This window comes from Mauremys reevesii, linkage group 25, assembly GCF_016161935.1.
Source record: "Mauremys reevesii isolate NIE-2019 linkage group 25, ASM1616193v1, whole genome shotgun sequence".
Lineage (NCBI taxonomy): Eukaryota > Metazoa > Chordata > Testudines > Geoemydidae > Mauremys > Mauremys reevesii.
Window position 1 is genome coordinate 7,379,461 of NC_052647.1, and position 20,326 is coordinate 7,399,786.

Here is a 20,326-nt window from a genome sequence, read left to right on the forward strand (position 1 = left end):
CTGTGACATCATGAGACAGTGACTAGGGACGTTTTATTTACCCCTTCACACACTGCAGCAACCAGGGGTTACCCAAGGAAATTATTAGGCAGCAGGTTTAAAACTCACAAAGGGAATCGCGAAGGCCAAAAGCATAACAGGGTTCAAAAAGGAATGCGATAACTTCCTGGAGGCTAGGTCCAGCAATGGTTACTAGCCAAGATGCTCAGGGAGGCAACCCCATGCTCTGGGTGTCCGTAAACCTCCACCTGCCAGAAGCATCAGACACTTACCACTGTCAGAGATAGAGACAGGACACTGGGTTAGGTGGGCCATTGGTCTAGCCCAGCGTGGCTGTTGGCCTGTTCCTCCTAATCTCCCCCATATGAGGCCCATGGCAGGATGAAGGCCTAGGTGCTACAAGCCCCTGGCTAGGGCCTCAGCTCCTGGGATCATGTTGGGGTGGAGGGATTTAGGCCATTACCCCTTCCCACCCCGGCCCACAGCGGGAGGCGGCGGCATTCTCAGCCCCATTTCACAGCAGGGTCAGCAGAGCACAGCACGGAGCAGCGTCACCCGGAGCTGAGACCTGACTCCCAGCCCCGTTTTAACCACTGCCCCCCCCGCTGCCTCTTCCCCCATAGGGCAACAAAACCAGCCCCGCTGGGTTCACACAGCGATGGGGGTTCAGAGCGGGTGGAAGCCACAGGGGCCCGATGCAGCCGGCGGAGATTGCAGGGGCGAAGGTGCTTGCACTGCGAACAGCAAGTTTGTAAATGTGAAGCAGTGGTGAAGGGGGGGGGGCAAGGTGGCACAGGCAGAGCGTGGAGCATCTCCGGTGGATGGCCTCCGTGGGAGAAATTCACCCCTGCGTGGAGAGGGGGCACATGGGCCCTATAGGCTGTAGGGTTGCCAGGTGTCTGGTTTTGGACTGGCGTGCCCGGTCGGAAAGGGACCCTGGCGGGTCTGACTGAGCTGCTAAAAGTCCAGTCGGCGGCACAGTGGGACAAAGGCAGGCTCCTGTAAGTGGCCAGCATAACCAGCTCCTAGGCACAGGGCACTGCCCCCGCCCCTAGCATCAGCTCCACAGGTCCCATTGGCCAGGAACCACGGCCAATGGGAGCTGTGGGGGTGGTGCCTGCATGTGCGGGCAGCGGGCCAAGACCCCTGGCCTCTCTGCCTAGGGGCTGGACAAGCTGCCACTTCTAGGAGCTGCCTAAGGTGAGCGCCACTCGGCTGAAGTCCGCACCCCAAACCCCGCCCGCACCCAAACTCCCTCCCAGACCCTGCACCCCTTCCCGCACCCCAACCCTCTGTCCTAGCCCTGATCCGCCTCCTGCACCCCAAATCCCTTATCCCTGGCCCCACCCCAGAACCCACACCTCCAACTGAAGCCCGCACCCACTCCCACAAACCCCTCGACCACAGCCTGGAGCTCGCACCCCCAGCCAGAGCCTGCACCCCCTCCCGCACCCCAACCTCCGGCCCCAGACGGTGAAAGTGAGTGAAGGTGGGAGAGAGCGAGCAATGGAGGTGAGCGGGGGAGGATTATGTGAGCAGGGCCTCAGGGCTTGGGCAGGGCAAGGGTGTTCAGTTTTGTGCGATTAGCCCTAATGAACTGGTGTGGGGCTGGAACGGTTCACAGGCCTCGTGGGCCGGGTACATTCCAGCCGGTGCTCAGAGCAAGGGCGGGACTCCGGCCATTTAGGCAGAACCAGCTTTTTCGCAGATCCACCTGTAGTGCAAGTTGCAGGGCTCATCGTTCCACTGGCCGTCCTCGTGCAGGTGGGCACAGTCCTCATTTCTGACGTGTAAACTGTACATGTTATTGGGCTCCCCTGGGGCCCAAAACCTGAAAGGGAAGGAAGAGAAGAGCCCTCAAGTCACTGGGCTACCGGTTCCGGCTGAGATGCTCCCATCTATGTGCTGCCTGGTAACCGGGTCTCCCCTCAGCATAACCTAGAGCAGCCTCAGGGTTGGTCTAACTTACGCTCAGGCCCCTGCGGCATTGTGGGCAGCCAAAAATAGCCAAAGCACAGCCGTGCTCCAGCCCCAGCCCTACGTATGGGGCTTTTCTGCTCTTCTCCAGGCCCTTGAGCTCCAGGCAAGTGTGCGTGTGGGAGATTACGTTCCCTTGATGGGGCCTGAGCTGCATAAAGGGGCATCAGGAAAAGGAGTGAACAACATGGCTTCCAAGGAAAGCAGGCTGCCCTCTCCCTGAATGGGGGTTTGTGGCATTTTCACCCCAAAAACCCAAGGGTTTATTAACCCCCCTCCCCCAAAACAGACAGATTTTTTTTTATTTTGAATGATCCAAATGAACAAAGGGCTGGGGACAGTGTCACTTGCTAGCAGAGCAGGCCTCGTTACTGGGCCCCATAATGGCTAGCTTGGAGATAGTACCTTTCATCGGGGGAGAGAAAAGCACTTTACAAAGCATCATTTGGCCATTTTTCAGAAGGGGAAACTGAGGCACAGAGTAGGGCAGTGACTTTCCCAAGGCCACCCAGAAGGCCAGCAGGACAGTTGGGAATGGAAGTCAGCACTACTGAGTCCCAGAGCAGGGCTCTAACCACCGGGCCAGGATGTTATTTTTACAGGCCCTTAGTTCACACCCATGCAGTGGAGAATGTCACATTATCAGTGGTAGAAGCTGCCACCTACAGACTATGGCAGCACAAAATTCTCCTTGCCGTGGTGTCTCAGACCTGTCCTGCCTTGGAGAAACCCCTCTGTCGGCTTAGAGGGGTGCTCCCGCTCCTTGGCCCATTCAGTCCTCGGCCCCTCGGCTGTGATGGCCGACAAGCCCCCAGTGCGATCTGTGGATGCTTTTCCCACTGGGAACTGGGCTGAGACCCATCAAGCTCATTTCACACAGAGAGCACCCAGCAGCAGCGCCATGTAGTCGCTACAGACTTGGGTCAGATTCAAACCAGTGACCTGCAGGGGACCGATAAAGGTTCGAGTCGGTCAGTCGTCAGGACATGAAATCAAACCCGAGTGGTGCTGTCCCAGACCTCAGCCTTGCAGCTACTGAGGTGGAAAGCACCTGCAGGAGCAGGGACAGCTGGGAAAGGTTGGGGGCAGGAAGGGGAGAGCAGAGGATCGCCCCATGCTTACGTAAATGTCACAGGAGTGTTGTCCACCCAGTGCCAGACGCCTTCAGTTGCTTGGTCTGTGAAGCCGATCCAGTGACGAACAGAATCAGCTTTAGTGGCCAAGTAATTCTAGAGAGGATGACACAGAGGATTGGGTGGTTAGAACCCTCTGCGTGGGTGCATTTTACCCAATGGGGGGGGGGGGGGGTGGTTGGTGGGTCGTACCTGCTCCATTTTATCGTTGATCACCACCAGATCAGCAGCATGGCTCAAACAGGAGCTTCTGGCCGCCTGCCAGCGCTGGGTAGATGTGGAGAAAAAGTAGCACCTCCCTCGGTACTGCTCCCAGCCAGGCTGGCACCGGAAAGTGCCTGCCGGAGAGAACACAGCAGAGCCAGTGCGTGACTAGAGTAGTATGGGTGGGATAAACCCAGCGAATGCCTTCAGCAGGTGCAGGAGCTTCCTTCAAGCAGACCCTGCCCCCTGGAAAGCATTTCAGCAAGTGCTCAGCTGTAAGGTCACTGGGAGAATATTATTCACCCAGTAAATGTGGAGGAAATTCTGAGTCACTTCCCGATAGAACAAATCACTATTTACTCTGAGCTTGCCAGCAGGGTTTTAGATACTTAGCTAATGAAAAGAGAGAGATGGATGGGTAGATACAATAGAGACTTTGCTTAATACTCAGCTGGAAACATTAAACGGACTCTTACAGCACAATCCTTCATATAACTCCGAGGGAAGCGCGCCCCCTAGGATCGTTCTGGGGGATTGCGGTCAGCACTGATTGTCAGGGAAGAGCGCCCCCTACAGACTCCCCTCCCTATGGCTTTGATGACTATGAAGGCCCCCAATGTTTGTGAAGGGCTTAGTATTACTCAGTGTTATTATCTGTATTGCCATAGCCCCCCCAATCTGGCCCCGTTGTGCCAGGCGCTGTACAGATGCAGAACAGAAAACGGTCCCCCTGCCGCGAAGAGCGAGCCGAGGCTGGCATGTATCTCACCGTTCCCTTTCTGCGTGGCACCCAGGATCTTGTAGGTCTCGGCCCTGATGTCATCTCTGTCACGTTTCGCTTTGGCCAGATCCCCGGACACTAGAAACACAAAACGCCATCGGGTATGGGAATGGGGTCCCATCCCTTTCAATCGTTTGGGAGCCTCGAGTGGCGCTCACCATGTTCCGTGCGTCCAAAGCCGCCAAAAGTTAGCCAGGGCCGCAGGTGTGTGCAGCTCGGCCCGGCGTGTCTGTGTACAGACCGTAAACACCGGGATTTGGGGCCTGGCTGTGACACTGAAACGGGGCCCCTTTCTCAGCAGCGGGAGGCACCGAGCTTGTTACAGTCAGTCCGATACAGTCATTAGGGACTGGAGCCTGGCTGAACACTCCAGCAGGACCCCAACCTTTCACCAGGGTCAAATTTATTCAGCTCAACCCTGCCCCCCCTCTCTCCCTAAACCCCAGCAGAAGCCCTGCCCCTCCCCACTGCCCTGCCCCCCAGTTCCCTACCCCGGGCTCCCCAACACCCCGAGCTTATTACACCAGGGACTCCTCTTTCTGCCCAGCCCTTGAATCTACCTGCCTCCCCTCCAAGGGCGGCTCTAGGCACCAGCAAAGCAAGCACCTGCTTTGGGCAGCCTATTTGCAGGGGCAGCAGAACCAAGAGGGGGCTCTGGGAGCTGTAGTTCCTTGGTTAGCTCCCTGCCTATAGAGCCAGCCCTGGAGCAGGGAAAGAACTACATTTCCCAGCATTCCCTTGGTCACTACCAACTGGAAAGGAAGGAGGGGGACCTCATGCAGCAGCCTGCTGTGAGTGCTGTGAGTGGTAGGGAGACCATACTTTAACATTCAAAAAACAGGACACTCCAGGGGGAGGGAGGGTCAGACACGCTGCTGCATACATGCTGCCGTGCTCCCCCACAGAGCCCACAGCTCCCCCTCCACCCCCACCCCAGCACGTGCCTTCCAGATTTGAACACCTCAAAATTCAGGAGTGCTCAAGTTCAGTTTGGGCAGCTGTTACTTCATTTCACCCAAATCAAATATACTGATCCACTGTAACTTGCTGTAGAAAAAGTAGGATAAAATTGAGCAAGAAATGCTTCCCAGTGGTTATTAGGATTGGAATTGCTATTTTCAACAGCCATTGCCTTTGTTTTTTGTTTGTTTGTTTAAAAGGAAGACAGTGATATTGCATTGGCAAATTCCCCAAAGAAAGAAAAAGTGGAACAAAAGAATAATAAAGGCACCTCAAGTTTTCTGCATTGATATGGAGGACAGTCTTATAATATGCATCCAGATATCCTCCAATCCCACAAGCTGAAAATTGTTCCACTTTACTGCAGTTCTGTAACCATATGGGAACCAATCCTGTCTGTGTTCTGTGCACATCCAAAATTCCTGCTGAATGACCCGCCCTGGGAGCAAGTTACCAGTGACCCAGGGCTGCGGCGGAAGGATGGTGCGGGGGCGGGGGGAGAGAGCCCAGGACTGGGGCGGCAGGAGGTGTGGGGGTGGGCACTGGTGGGAGCCCAGGGCTGGGGCGGCACGGGGGGGGGGGGTGGGGGGAGGGCACTGGTAGGGGGAAGGGGGAAGCACAGCGCTGGGGCGGCAGGGGGTATGGGTGGGGGGAAGAGCCCAGGGCTAGGGCAGCAGAGGAGTGTGGGGGGGAACCCAGGGCTGGGACGGGGGGCAGCCAAAATATTTTTTGCTTGGAGCGGCAAAAAACCTAGAGCCGGCCCTGCTCCCCTCGGCCCCTAATGGGTCCCTGTCCCCCACCTCCTCCCAGCTTTTCCCAAAATGATTTTGGGGAGCAAGAAACAGCCTCTCTGTAGCGGCCCAGCCCAGCCTGTTCCCTGAAGGTTAGACTGGGAACACACTGGGGTGAGAATCCCCAGCGCTAAAGGGTTAATCGGCTCCCCCCCGCCCCATTCAGAATGGGGACCCTGGTGCACACAGAGCCCTGAGCGTAGGCTCAGGGGGTTTTGGCTGCGTCCCTGCTGGGGTCCGCAAGGGTGGGGCTTGGTCCTGGGATTCCTGCCTCGGTTCCTCCATCTCAGGGAACAAATCACAAATGTCGCTCACTCGGGCTGGATCCGGGGGGGGGGGGGGAATCCCAGGTTGCCATGGCCACCCAGGGCTGGGATTCTCCAGCCCCATCTCAGCTTCCTGCTGCTGTTCCCCCCCCCCCACCCCTTTCTGCTGCCTGAGCCCTGCTCCACATCCCCACCTGCCCTCACCTTCCACTCTCAGTATGGCCTGGTCCAACTGCAGCCTCTTCAGCTCCTTGGCCAGCTCCTCCCCTAAGAGACAAACAGAGCCATCACACTCCTGGGGAGTCTTGGGGACCGGGGCTGAGCGGGAGCGGGGAGGGGTGGAGATGGGTCAGGGAGGGGCTTGTGAGGAGGAGGGAGGAAGGCCAAAGGGGTGAGATGAGAGAGGTGCAGGGAAGTCATACAGGGGACTTCGGGCTGTGGATCATGAGGACTCGGTTACGTACCAGTGCTGCGCATGGTGGATTGATTGAAATGAAGCATCCCCAGTTGCTTCGCCATCTCGGAGTCTGGAAGAGACAGAGCCCGGTGAGCTGGGGACCGTCTGTCTCCCCCACACTTGTCTCGTGGGGAAGGGCCGTGTTCCCCAGCAGAGCGGGTCTACGAGGGCCACCCAGGGCTGGTGTCTTTCCCTGGAGGAGGCTGCATGTGGGTGGATTTGCTTTAACCCCCCAGGCTCTGATGGTCATGAAGGCCCCAGATGGGAGAGAATTGCCCCAATCCAGGCAGTGAGGCAAGGTTAGAACTCAGGGCCCCCTGACTCCCTGCCCTGTGCTCATTCCCCCAGACCCACGGCTGTCAGCCAGCCCTGCCTAGGGGAGAGCCAGCTAGTGGGATTAGTTAGGGTCCCCCCAGACTAGTGAGTAATGGAGCACCACATCAAGAACATCCTTTGCAAACGGAACGCCCTGAAAAGTCGAGAGACAAAGCTGAGATTCTACAGAGCTGCGGTGCTCAGTATCCGGGCCTCTGGGACTGAAATGTGGCCCCGCACCATCAAGATTGGCAAGAAATTGGACACCATTCAGATGAAGTGTCTTCAAATGATCGAAAGCATCAAATGCCTGGGATGCAAGTCGAATGAAGGGATCTGCTTCCTAACAAATCAGGCCCTGCTCTACTAGACGGTCGCCCAATCCTCTCTCTTGCTCCAAAGTCCTGCCAACTTCCCTGAGAGACTCTCTTGGACTTGATGAAAGCTGGATGGGACCTAAAACACAACAGCCGAATAGTGTCAGAGACCTGTCCCTCACCGGCATCCTACCTCGTAAAGTACAGCTTTGGCTCAGGGCAGAATATCATGGAGGCCCAGAATGCCTTCAGTCACCTCTATGCTGTTCAAGCAACAGCAAGAGAACTGACCGGCCCTCTAGCCTAGGGAAATTTGCACTCATGTCTCCATACCCTGGTGCAAATCTCTAGTGTGGACAGATGGCACGGGGCTTGCACAGTGCCATTCCCTTTTGTAATTCACCAGCGTGAGACCCACTGGAGTGAGTCCTGCTTTGCATCAATGAAGCACGTCTACATGAACGGGTTTGCATCACCTTTTAACCATCGAGATAAAGTCTCCAGTGACAGGGCGGATTTTCCATCACTCAGAGCCTTTAACAGATTGGGCCTCTCTCCCGTAAAGCACCGCTATACTCAACCACCCAATATGGAATCGCTGGGTGGCCTCCTCTGGCCTGGGTTCTGCAGGAGGTCAGAACAGATGCTCCGAACAGTCTCTTCTGGCCATAACATTCACGGGTTTGTGAGCTACCAGGTGTACATTTCCCTGCTACAGACGGGCTCTTAGCTAAATAAAGCCTGATCCAAACGCTATTCAAGATCATGGGAGTCTTTCCCTCTGGCTCAACAGGCTCAGATCATTAATCAGGGAATTGGAGTGCAACCAAAACAATAAGAGGCTTGGTATGTCCTGTTCCCTTGTGCTCCCCCATCTGTTTGCCTGCCTTCACCTCTTGTCCCTTGTCTAATACGTAGGTTGGAAGCTCTTTGGGACACAGACTGTAGATTTGGTCTGTATTTGTGCTGCGCCCAGCACAATGGGGGTCTGTGAGTGGGGCTCCTAGCTGCTCCCGTAATGCACCTAATAGTGTTATGCGGGTGGGTGCTGTTGACTGCCCTCATGTGGGATCCACAGACAATGACAGACCTTGTTAAAGCCAACGGGTGCCAAGTGCGGGAGGAGCAATCAAGCACCTGAAGGCCGTGAAATAGATGCAGACAGTGAAGGCGACTGCCCAAAGCACCAAGCTGCATGGCAGGTCAGAGTAGAGGTGGGGTGGCCTGAGGGTGTCACTGGTTGCAACCCCAGGTGCTAGGAAACCAGCTGCCAGCTGCATGGGTGGAAGGCCGAAGAAGCTGCAAGTGGGACCCTGGGAGGAAGTGGAGACAGAGCTCCCTGGTCACAGAGCTCACTGAAGGGGAAGCTGTGGGGATTTCTGAGCAAGGAACCTGGCTGCTGCTGTTAGTTATTGTCCTGCTCAGTGGAACAGGACCCCGGGTAACTCAACAAAGTCACAGCGAGAACACACCTGCCTGGGAGCAGCATTTGCTCCCCATAATGGGAACAAACCCGACAAGGTCTCAGATTTTGTCTTGGGCCAAAAGGGTAACAACAGTAATACCAACAAACGGACGCCTGGGAGGAAGCTGAATTGTTACCGTTGGCTCTGAGCACAGATTGCTCAGTCCGCATCTGCTCCAGCTCCTTGGACATCTCTGCGTCTAGAAAGAAGGGCAGACGTCAGCTGTTGTTTATATGGTTTGGGGGACTCAGAGTAGGGATGGGTTTTCAGTTTGGAGTCATGGCCCAGGGAGGAATGCTGCATTTCTATTTCCCAGCTTCCCACTGCTCACTCGTGTCTGGGGGAGACAATCTCCCAGTCCTCTCTAAGCCACCCCTGCCCTGGTGCAGTCTGGCCAGTGCCAAATATTAAAAAAAAACAACCCATGATATTGGGTTAAAAATCATGAGCTTTGTAAAAAATAATAAATTTTGGACCCTTTTCTTTGCCTTCTGCTTCCTGAGCTGTTACGTCACTTTCTCAGGCTTTTCTCTGCAACTAGAAACTGTCTCAGTTTTTTAAATGAAAGCTGAGAGTCTCGCCTAATCACATGACTCCAGGACTCACATGACTCCACATAACTTCCACCACTTGGAGTTTTCAACACTGAAGCTGTGTGTAATCTCCCACCAGGGGTCATCAGCAAGATTTGAATATCTGACCCCTGCAGCAAAGACCTCTAACCACTTGAGCTAAAGGTGTAACTCTGTTAGCTGGCAGCAGTAGTTGGGCTGTCATCCATTGTGGAGCAGCTGCCAGAGGGGGTCCCACCACGCACTGTACTAGCTTGTCGAACACGGGGATACATTCAAACATCACACCCCAGTGTGTCCCTGCTCAGATTGCGGGCCCCGGGAAGGGGTCCCGCCAGAGGCGGTGTGATTTCCCTGGGTCTGCTGGACCTCCTCTCTGACCCAGGCCCCCGCTCTCACTCCACCCCTTTCACAAAGGCCCCACCCTGCCTCTTCCTGCCCCCACTCCTCCCCCTCCTCCCAGTGCCTCCTTCAGGCCGCTGAACAGCTGATCGTGGCAGGCAGGAGGAGCTTGGAGGGAGGGGAAGGAGCTGATTGGCGGGGCTGCTGGTGGGTGCTGAGCACCTGCTATTTTTTTTCCATGGGTGCTTCAGCCCCAGAGCACCCACGGAGTTGGTGCCTATCAGCCCCACTGCTGTGAGCTGGAGGTCGGGTGGCCTGACTTAATGAGCCTTGTCTTACATTTAGCAGTACTAGGGCACAGCAAAGTGCATTATGGGGGATTATACCCCAACCCCTGCAGCACCCCACGCTGCCCATTGACAGAGACACGGCTCCAGCTGGCAGGGACTTGTGGGGTGATATTTTGGCCTCACTGAAGCTAATGAGAGTTTGACCATTGACAATGGAGCCAGGATTGCACCCTGGGCTTTTCCACTGGGCCTGACCTCTGTCATGGTCCTAAACGCTCTCCGGGATACTTACACTTTGCAATCGCCACGGCGAGGAACACAGCCCACAGCATGAACGACACGGCATGCAGGACATAAAGGGTTAATATGGACTTTGGCGCCCCCTTCGGGCTCGTAGGAAACTGCAGCCAGGCACTCCCTGGATGGGAGCAGCAGAGACGGGGCGGTTAGAGCACGAATCCCTGCCCCATGGGGAAGGCACTAGGGAAATCAGCAGTCACTGTTATTAGCCTTCAGTAACTCATACGGCTGGACGGGCCTCTGGGGTCAGGCACCTCTGGGCTCCGCAGGGCCATTCACACCCAGAGGGCGGGAGGGACATCAAGTAGGAATTGGAACATGATTTTGTTTATTTCCATCCAGCCTTCCCTGTTCTATCTAATCTCTCTGTCTCCAGGATATCTAGAGTCCATCCACCGTCTCAGGCTTCCATCCCTCCTGTTGCCCTAGCAGTAAGAGAACCCCATTTCCTGGGAGTCCCCTGTGTTTTCCCAAGGATCCTTTGGCAAACCAGGGCTGGTGGAGCATGGCTCCATGGCTCCGGTCTCTGTGTATATCTTCCCCCGCCCCTGCCGCATCCCTTGCTTGACCTGTGATCCCCTTGTGATGGCTGCCTGTACCCCAGCCCTGGCCTCCTCTCCCAGTGCCCTGAGCTTCCCCCCAAGAGTCCTCCACATCGTGCCAAAGACTCATGGGCCATGAAGACCCCCAGCCAGGGAGGCTGCCCCCAGCTCTGTGCTGCTCCCCTCTGCTGCAGCCTCCTATAGGCAGGGACCAGTCGTTGGCTCAGAAGGTTGTTCCCTGCACAGTGCCCTGTGCACCCAGCCACCCCCCAGCCACAGCCCACTGTGCTCCTGTCATCGGGGGGGGGGGGGCTGGGGAGGAGAAGAAAGCAGCTGTGTCCCCAACCCCCACTTCAGCCCCAGCCCACACATCACCCCCCTTCGCTTCCCAGGAATGAAAATAAAAAAGAGGAAGAAAAAAAACTGAAAATCTGCTGTAAATGCAGAATTGTTTGTACCCAGGAAGCACACGACATCTTCCCATTGCACAACCCAGGGTCATGCTGCCTGGTCAGCAGGACTCCGGAGCTGAAACACATCGGGCAGGACATGTACCTCTGGGCCTAGGAAAGGCAATGGGGACAAGGCTGCTGACGGCACGACCTGGGATGTGTATGGGAGCCCTGCATGGGACTATTTTTTTAATCCCACTCTAGTCCTGCTCTGCAATACGCAGGCCCACCCGCTTCCGCATTGCTTCTTGCGTTTTTATCCCACTCCCACCCATAAAAACCTTAGATCCCGCAAATCCCACAAGAGACACAGATCCCCCAACGCTACTAAAAATAAAAACTGAAAAACAAGAGTCAGGTAACATATATATATATAAAAATGAAGTTCAGATCCAATTTTTAGCACTAAAAGAATAAAACAAACCTTGCTTAAACCGTGTAAAAATACTTTAACTCCTGTTATTTCTAGCCCTCGCTTAAATTTCACTATTAAAACCTTCAGTTAAAAAAAACCAGCTTGCTTTCCATTGCTGCCATTCTATTCACTGCAAACTGATGAGAGAGTTCGTGTTTTCCTGCAAATTCCCGCAGGCTGTATTTTTTGTCCACCCAATCCCACCCGCAACACAGTACGTTTTACCCGCTCCTGCTATTACGGCAGCGGTTCCTGAGGGATACCAGCCCCTCTGCAGGGATCTAATGTGTATAACCGGCTCCATTGCCCAGAAACTTGTGCATCAGCAGCAATAGTGCTGAGTGCACGGTGGGTGCAAAATCTTCTCTCTCTCCTTAGCCAACCCCACCTTCCCTCTCCTTCCAACACAGCCCATATCTCTCTACCTATTTTTTTTCTTTTCATTAAAATTAAATCACACAAGCCTCTGTAATTTTGGGGGAGAGATTCAGTGCCCCATGGAATTGGGGGGAGGGAAGTATGTTAGGAAAAGAAAGGAATGAATCAGAAAGAGAGAGAGAGAAATGAGGAGGCGAAAGTGTGCTGGGGGAAAAAAAAGAATGAATCAGGCTGAGAGAGGAGGAGGATGACCCTGAAAAACAGCTCCCCCCAACACCTGTAGCTGCGCCCACCCCAGCCAACCCCTGCAGCCAGACAGCCAGACTGGATGGTGATCAGACTGAACTCTGTTTACCTTCCCCAGACCTGAAGACGAGTTCAGTGAAGCTCAGAAGCTTGTCCCTTGCACCAAGAGAAGTTGGTCCAAGAGAAGATATTTCCTCACCCGCCCTGTCTCTCACACACCCTGGGACCAATACAGTTACAAGACTAGTTCTCTATCTCTCTACTTTTAGATCCCTCGTTGCTGTACTACCCAAGCACCAAACACAAACACGTGGCAAAACGCTGCTGAACCAAGTTGGGAAGTCTGAGCCTGGTTCTGTCCAACGCCCTCCAGCTGCGATGTCTGAAAAGCCACATGCGCGAGTAGAAACCTGCTCAGTTCCCACCCCATCACCTTCCAGAGAACAGAGGCCCAATTCCGCAGAGCTCACTCAAACTGCCCAGCCCTCGGTTTCAGTGGTGTGTGAGGTCTGTGGGATCCAGGCCTGTTATTAAGGAGTTAGCTGACGGGGAGGAAGCGATGGTGGGATCTCCCACTGTTGCAGCCCGGGTGTTACCTGATCTTCCAGATGCCATTTCTGCCTCTTGTTCCTTGAGCTGCATTCGGTCGGACTCTTCACACTTCTGGTAAACATGGTGTAAAGCCATTGCTCTGAGCTTCTCCCTCTCCTGACTCTGCGCCGGTGGGTTTTATAGCCGCTGAGCCTCCGAGCAGCTCTCCTTGAAAAGGAAACACATGCACCCAGTCACCCTTCCTCTCTTCAGAACTGCAGAGGTCCGTGTCTCTGCCACTTCTCCCCCAGTGGCTGGGAACCTTCGTACAATTATCGTTCCTGGAAAAATGTGAAGGAGTACAGCCCCTCCCTCCCCCAAAAAACAGTGACTCAGTGCCTATTTTGCTTCAGTCTTCAGTTAATGGAGAGCAGATACTCAGCACAATTAATATTAACAACCAGGGGGAAGGAACACAAGCCAAACTAGGGAATGACCAGGTTAAGGAATAGTTCGATAAGTTAGATGTATTCAAAATGCCAGGGCCCAGTGCAATTTGTCCTACTTAAGGAAGTAGCTGCTGAAGCAATCTCACAACCATTAGCAAAGGAATGGTCTCTGTTGCTGCCAGATTGCACACTTCTGGTTCCAAATGAGGTGCGTGGTTAACCGCTCTGAGGTTCTACTGCAGTGAAAACAAGAATAAGTTGATCAACAAACAGAGATTCCCATAATCGAGAGTGAGAATATTGGAGACAAATGGTCACTGTCACATTGTCTGGAGTGGCTAATAACTGAGTGCCAACCTCAGGGCAGAGACGCCAAACTGGTGCTATGTTGTTCTATGATTAGCTTTCACTAACCCAGTAAGAAGAGTGAATTCCTGAAGCACTATAACAGTCTTACCACGGAGTCACAGTCCCTGTGGGCATTGCAGTCTATCTTGCCAGGCAAGCTGGACCTTAGATCACACACCAAAGACAATGCTCGTAGCCAATCCTGTAATAAGCTAACTAAAGGTTTATTAACTAGGCAAAAGAAATCAGAAAGTGAAAGCAGGCAGCATACGTACGCAAATGAGTTACACGCTAAACATGACAGAGTTGTAGCAACCTGTCAGCACTGAATATCATTTTGGGCTAACCCAGGTTGACCCAGAGGATCTCAGTTCCTGTTTCCTAGCTCCAGCCCTGTGAGAGTCCAAACAGCAAAGAGGGAGAGAGAGAGATGTAAAAGTTTCTTGTCATCTAGTTTTACTTCCTTCTTCCACAATTCAAGCTGATGGGTCGAGCCCTTTTGCAGGGAGCCTCTCCATGGGTGTGATGGGGTAATTAACAAGGCCTTTGTCTTGTGGTGTCCCACAATGGCTCATTTGGATTCAATAGTCCTTCCCGATGGGCAGGAGGTAACACCTTTTGTAAGGATTCAGCATTTTACATTAGGTGAAGTTTTTTCCCTGGTCGGTGAGTTATTCAGAACAAACATGTAATATGACCTTGTAGCATGGCATAGGGACATAAATAGGATTCATACATGCAGCAATTTACAAGTATTTCATAAAGTCTAAACACTAAACCCTCATGGCTCACACTGAAAACAATCTTCAGCACATTGTCAACAAGTTTGCTGAGGCCTCGCAACTTTTCAGACTAATTATCAGCCTCAAAAAGACAGAATTTCTTCATTAACCTGCACCTGGATCAAATGCTTCTGTCCCGAGTATCTCCATTGATGGCACTCAGCTTAAAGTAGTGGAGAACTTTAAATACCTGGGTAGTGTCATATCCAGTTGTAGCGCCCCTCTCCACCTGATTACCTCCTTTACTGGCAATCTACTTACAGGTTCTGATGGACAGGTCTGGGTTCTTTTGGATCCCGCCACCCACTCAGTAGGGTGAATCTTTATGGTTATGAAATTAGTTGGCGGTGCCTCCACCCCCCTCGCTCCTTCCTGGCAGAGTCACCAGGGCAGCTTGGGCGGAAAATTCTAACTACAGAGGAATCTCCACTTATTTGCCAGATAGTTGGAGACTTCCAAGAAATAACACAACACATAAAAATATATTCAACACAACAATTATATTAAACAGGCAACAATACAACATAACAGGGGAAACACTATTTTTAGGGTCACCGGTGCCCACACTTAAAATACCCGTGTCTGGATGTAACAAATGCAAAACTAGTGTCCTGTTGGTACGCGTACTTTGCTGGGGCCCTTGATGACCGATACAATTCTCTGCAGAGGTGTAGCAGTGCGGCTGACTGGGTTCAGTACAGCCCAAAAGACCCACAAGTGGGAGGAGGTGGTGAATCCCTCCACAGGTGTAATAAGCGGTAAATTATAAAATCCTCAAACCCTCACTCCCTGGCTTGAGGACACAGTTCAGGGAGTAGAGGGTTCCCAAAACAAATTCCCTGACTAACTAACTAAAGACAAGGCACTCACGAACTCCACAAATGATCTTCAGGGTTGAGGATGACGCTGGACGATTTCAGGGGCTGCTGTCCGCTGGCAGGGATCCTCCTCAGGCAGGAATCAGCCTTGGACTAGCAGTGCTGACCATGTGGGGACTGGTCTCACCAGGGGAGCTGGAGGCGAACCCAGCCTGGCTGGGGAAATTTCTCAGCAAACATAACAATTGGGAATCATCCGTGAGGAAGGAAAACCCAGCTGGGGAATCTGGTGTCAGGTCCCTAGAGGCCAGTTCTCAGGGGGAACCCTGCTTGCAGGCCTGGGACTCACCAGCTCCCCTCAAAGCCTGTTTGGCCTTTGCCCTGGCTGGCTCCAGCCTCCCCTCAAAATGGCTTCTCCCTCTCCTCAACTCCCTGGGAGGGGCATCTCCGCTCCCTATTGGTTGCTGGGCAGACTCTGAGGTTGCCTTGGCTCCTCCTCCCTGAGCTGCCAGCAGACAGAGCTCCAGGAATCTCCTTGGGGGTTACACTCTCCCTGGGTGAAAGTCCTTGCCGTCCTCGGCAAGGGTCATTTAACCACAAAACAGCATGCAAGGTCCTCTTCATCAGGTAATAATAAACATTGCTTAATGGACAATAAATGTAATTTACCAATAAGTAGGTATTGCCGTGTCCACATACAATATTAATTTAAAATAACATGAAATTGTTATTCAATGTACATTAATAACATTCTTACTATATTGACATAAATGACTTAACCTTGGAGTCTCCATTGTTAACTATCAGACAGAAACAATAATAGGCCACCCGCACCCATCTGTTTACTAAGTGCAAAGGGACAGAGGTGGAGATCCCTGGAACGTCATAAGTGAGTTTCTGTACAGGCTTTCGCTCTCGTTCTGAACGTCGAAGTACAGGAGCTTCTTCATTCTCAGGGCTCTCAGCAGTAATGGCTGCAGGACAATCAATGATTTCCCTCTCTGCCGGTTGCATGGCTTCTCCCACATCCTCTAGAGGGGGAACCGTACTAGCTGGAAAACCACTTGCCTCTTCAGGCGGTGCCAGCAGGCAGGGGTTATCATGCTCTATTGTTGACTGATGGGGGACAAATGGTGCAGCTTCAGGGTTAAGAATTTGAGCTAGAGGAGGCCCAGATTCTCCCTCTTTAATAGTTTCTACCTCAGGTAACAGCTCATGAAGCATAGAAGGTGTTGGATAATAGGGGAAGAATTCCTCCTCACTGCTACTTTGTGAATGAGGATCATTTTCTCCAAGGGAGGTTAAAGACTCGCTGTCTGCCTCCTCAGCAGATTCAAGTTGTGCAGGAAGGCTTCTTTCTGCAGAAACTTGCTTCCTTAGTCTAGAGCGAGTAATGGGTCGCCGGGAGGGACCACATTCCCTATTGTTCTCTTCACCTATTAACTGCCCCACTGGCAAGAGGTGGTTTCGGTGAATAGTCTTACAAACATTTTTTCCATTTTCCATCCTAAGGCGGTATACAGGCAAGTCTGGTAGCTTATCAACCACTATGTAGGTGTCTCCATTCCACCGGTCAGCTAATTTGTGCTTTCCAGTGAGACCTAGATTTCGGATTAAGACTCTGTCTCCTACCTGCAGATCCTGTTCACGGACCCGACTATCATATCTCTGCTTGTTGGCAAGGTTGCTTTTCCTGGCTGCTTGGGAGGCCAGTTTGTAAGCTTCCCGCAAGTCACGTCTAAGATTTTGAATGTACTGGAGATAAGTTGTTTCGCTAGCTTCATCAGAGGATATCCCGAAACATAAGTCAATCGGTAGCCTTGCTTCTCTACCAAACATTAAATAATAAGGAGAAAATCCAGTGGACTCATTTTTACTGCAGTTATAAGCATGCACAAGGTAACTGACATGCTCACTCCATCTGGTCTTTCGGGATGGATGCAGAGTTCCCAACATGTTTAGCAAAGTCCGGTTGAATCTCTCCGGTTGTGGATCTCCCTGAGGATGGTAAGGAGTGGTTCTGGACTTCCTTATTCCTAAGGTTTTTGTCAGTTCATGAATTAGTCTGCTTTCAAAATCTCTTCCCTGGTCAGAATGGATTCGGGCAGGGAAACCATAATGTACAAAGAATTTGTCCCATAAAATTTTGGCCACTGTACTAGCTTTTTGGTCTTTTGTGGGATATGCTTGGGAATACCTTGTAAAATGGTCAGTAATTACCAGTATACTGGAGTGGTTTTTTCTATCAGGCTCCAATGACAAAAAGTCAATGCACACCAATTGCATGGGTGCATCTGTAGTGATGTTCACCATAGACGCTGCCCTTTTTGGCAGGGTCTTCCGCTTAACACACCGAGAGCATCGGTTGCAGTGGTTTTCCACAGATGCCATCATTTTGGGCCAATAAAACCGGTCTCTGACCAATTCCAAAGTCTTGTCTACCCCCAAGTGACCATGATCATCATGCAAAGACTTCAACGCCATCTCCTGGTATTCTCTGGGTAAGACCAGTTGTTTTCACACATGGCCCCTTATAGTCTGGATGGTCCGGAATAACAAGCCTTTGTTGACCACTAAATGATCCCACTCTTTTAAGAGAAGAATTGTGCTGGGGGGAAAGTTAGCCTTGGATATGGGTTTCTCACCCTTTTCCACAGCTTCCAGCACAGGCCTAATGTCTGAATCTTTCCACTGAGCTCTTCTCAATTCAGTCGGAGTTAACTGGGGCAATTCAAAAGTCTTTAGCCCAATGAGGTTGGCATAAAGTGTAGGTATAGCCTTGTCAGATACCCCCAGTGTATCAGCATATCTTTCATCATTTACATAAGGGGACTGCAGTTGTCCTATTATGGTCTTGCAGGTGGCACGAATAGCAGGAGAAGGTATTTCCATCCACTCAGACTCTTTCTCAAGTGAGTTATGAGGGCGACGGGACAATGCATCTGCATCTGCATTGGTTTGACCCGAACGGTACTGCAGCTTAAAGTCATAAGCAGCCAAGGCAGCCATCCATCGCTGACCAGTAGCATCTAGTTTAGCTGTGGTCTGCACATAAGTAAGTGGGTTATTATCGGTTTTTACTACAAAGGTCGCTCCATACAAATAATCATGAAGTTTGTCCACAACAGCCCATTTGAGAGCTAAAAACTCAAGTTTGTGCACGGGATAGTGTCTTTCCGATGCAGTCAGCCCTCGACTAACAAAGGCCACGGGTTTCCATTGATTCTCATAATTTTGATAGAGAACTGCTCCTAATCCATCAAGACTGGCATCTATGTGAAGTTCATAGGGCTTGGTAGGATCTGCAAAGGTTAATACTGGTGCAGTAGTGAGTTTCTCAATAAGGGTATGGAAAGCTTGGTTGCATTCCTCGGTCCAACAGTCCCCAAAGGGCTCATTCACCTTGAAATACCTCTCAGGAGGACTCGCAAGCTTATGTTGGGGTGATCTCTTCCACGTTGGGGGGTAGCCCCTTGTCAAATTGGTGAGAGGTCTCACAATGGAGGAGTAATTTTTTACAAATCGGCGGTAATATCCACAGAAACCTAGGAAAGACTGTAAAGCTTTCAGGTCTTTGGGTATAGGCCAGGTGGTTAGTGCCTCAATTTTCTCTGAGTCAGTCGCCACACCTTCTGCCGACACAATATGGCCTACATATTTTACTCGGGTCTGACAAAATTGACATTTATCAAGTGACAGTTTCAACCCACTAGCTTCCAGGCGGTCTAACACTTTCATTAGTCGAACTTCATGCTCTTCCAGAGTCTTCCCAAAAACAATTAAGTCATCCAGATACACCAGCACTTCTAACAAATTCATATCCCCCACCGTCTTTTCCATCAAACGCTGGAATGTAGCAGGAGCTCCCGAGATACCTTGGGGCATCCTCTCAAACTGGTAGAATCCTAAAGGGCAAATGAAAGCTGTTTTCTCTTTGTCTTCAGAGCTCATCGGGATCTGGTAGTAGCCGCTTCGTAAATCTAAGACAGAGAACCATCTGCTTCCTGCTAGGCAAGCTAAGGCATCATCTACCCTGGGTACAGTGTATTGATCTGGGATGGTCCTTTTATTCAGTGTGCGATAGTCCACACACATGCGCACAGCCCCATTTTCTTTCGCACCACCACAATAGGGGATGCATAGGGGCTACGGGATTCAGAAATTATTCCTGCTTCCAATAGTTCATGGATATGCTTTCTCACATCCTCAATGTCTGCAGGTGCCAGTCTTCGGGACCTTTCCCTAAAAGGCCTGCCATCTGCCAAACGAATGGTGTGTTCCACGTTAATGGCACACCCCACATCCCATTCCTCAGTGGAAAACACATTAGGTCTCTCACTTAGCTGTTTTTTCAGTCGGTCTTTCCAACTGGGAGATACAGGAGAATCACCAAAATTAAAAAGATCAGGATCCAATGCCTTACAGGTCTTTCTGGATGCAATTGCAGGGCTCACAACACTCTCTACCCTATACAATCGTGCCAACACCATTCCTTTCCTGATGGCTATGGGATGGTTGGTTTCATTTCTTACTCTTACCACAATGCCAGCTTCCTCCATCTGTGGTAAGGATAATAAACCTCTCTGAACCATCAGACCACTAGGGAGGTTATCTCCATCAGAAGGCTCCATCATCACTGTAGGAGGAAGGCTGCAACTATGCTTCTCAAGTTTTCCTCTCAAGTCAATCTCACCATGAGGGGGTATTGACAAAACAGCTTTGGATACTCTTACAACTTTCCCTAGTGAGTCATCGACAGAGCTATCATGGTCATTATACATCCTAGATTTGCCCAGGTTTGGCTCTCGCCCTGGAGGGCAAACCATGCCTGGGGTCTTCTGGCCCAAACTACCACAAAGAGTGGCCAAAGACTGGAACATGTTGCTGTTGGTCCCAATCAATATGGGAATGCCATCAGAATTTTGCGTCTCAGGACAAATCAAAGCCAGAGTATCACATTCCTGGAGATATCCAGCCAGTTCTGCAGGAAAACTTAGAGTCACTAGTACATACCCATCGTACGGATAACTAGCATTGCTAAGGCCCCATATTGCCAGTCCCTCTAGAGGATAGATCTTCACTTGAGGCAGGAATTGCCGATGGAACTCTCTAGTAATAATGGTGACCTGAGATCCACTGTCAAGCAGGGCCCTACAAGGAATTCCTTCTACCATCACATTAACTACTGCTTCCG

At 51.8% G+C, this 20,326-nt stretch overlaps 1 protein-coding gene across 2 annotated transcripts; it reads right to left on the minus strand.

The window, feature by feature from the left end:
• Positions 1-1,311: 1,311 nt before the first annotated feature.
• On the minus strand, positions 1,312-13,951 carry LOC120391409 (CD209 antigen-like protein C). Of its 2 annotated transcripts, XM_039515074.1 has the most exons (10): positions 13,808-13,951; positions 12,801-12,963; positions 10,164-10,289; positions 8,804-8,866; positions 6,577-6,639; positions 6,317-6,379; positions 4,084-4,173; positions 3,303-3,448; positions 3,100-3,206; positions 1,312-1,831 (listed from the first exon to the last, which is right to left on the minus strand). In XM_039515074.1, the coding sequence occupies exons 2-10, from the start codon at positions 12,889-12,891 to the stop codon at positions 1,684-1,686; spliced, it is 897 nt and encodes a 298-aa protein (XP_039371008.1). In that variant the 5' UTR covers positions 12,892-12,963; positions 13,808-13,951; the 3' UTR covers positions 1,312-1,683. The 2 variants fall into 2 exon arrangements, with proteins under 2 accessions (XP_039371008.1, XP_039371007.1); XM_039515073.1 differs by lacking the exon at positions 13,808-13,951 and having other exon boundaries at positions 12,801-13,332.
• Positions 13,952-20,326: the final 6,375 nt, after the last annotated feature.

Coding starts and splice junctions, on each gene's coding strand:
- LOC120391409 (XM_039515074.1), bottom strand. CDS start 12,891: ATGGCTTTACACCATGTTTACCAGAAGTGTGAAGAGTCCGACCGAATG. Junction 6,640..8,803: donor ATCTGTGCTCAGAGCCAACG/GTAACAATTCAG, acceptor TGTCTCTTCCAG/ACTCCGAGATGGCGAAGCAA. Junction 4,174..6,316: donor GGCCATACTGAGAGTGGAAG/GTGAGGGCAGGT, acceptor TTGTGTTTCTAG/TGTCCGGGGATCTGGCCAAA.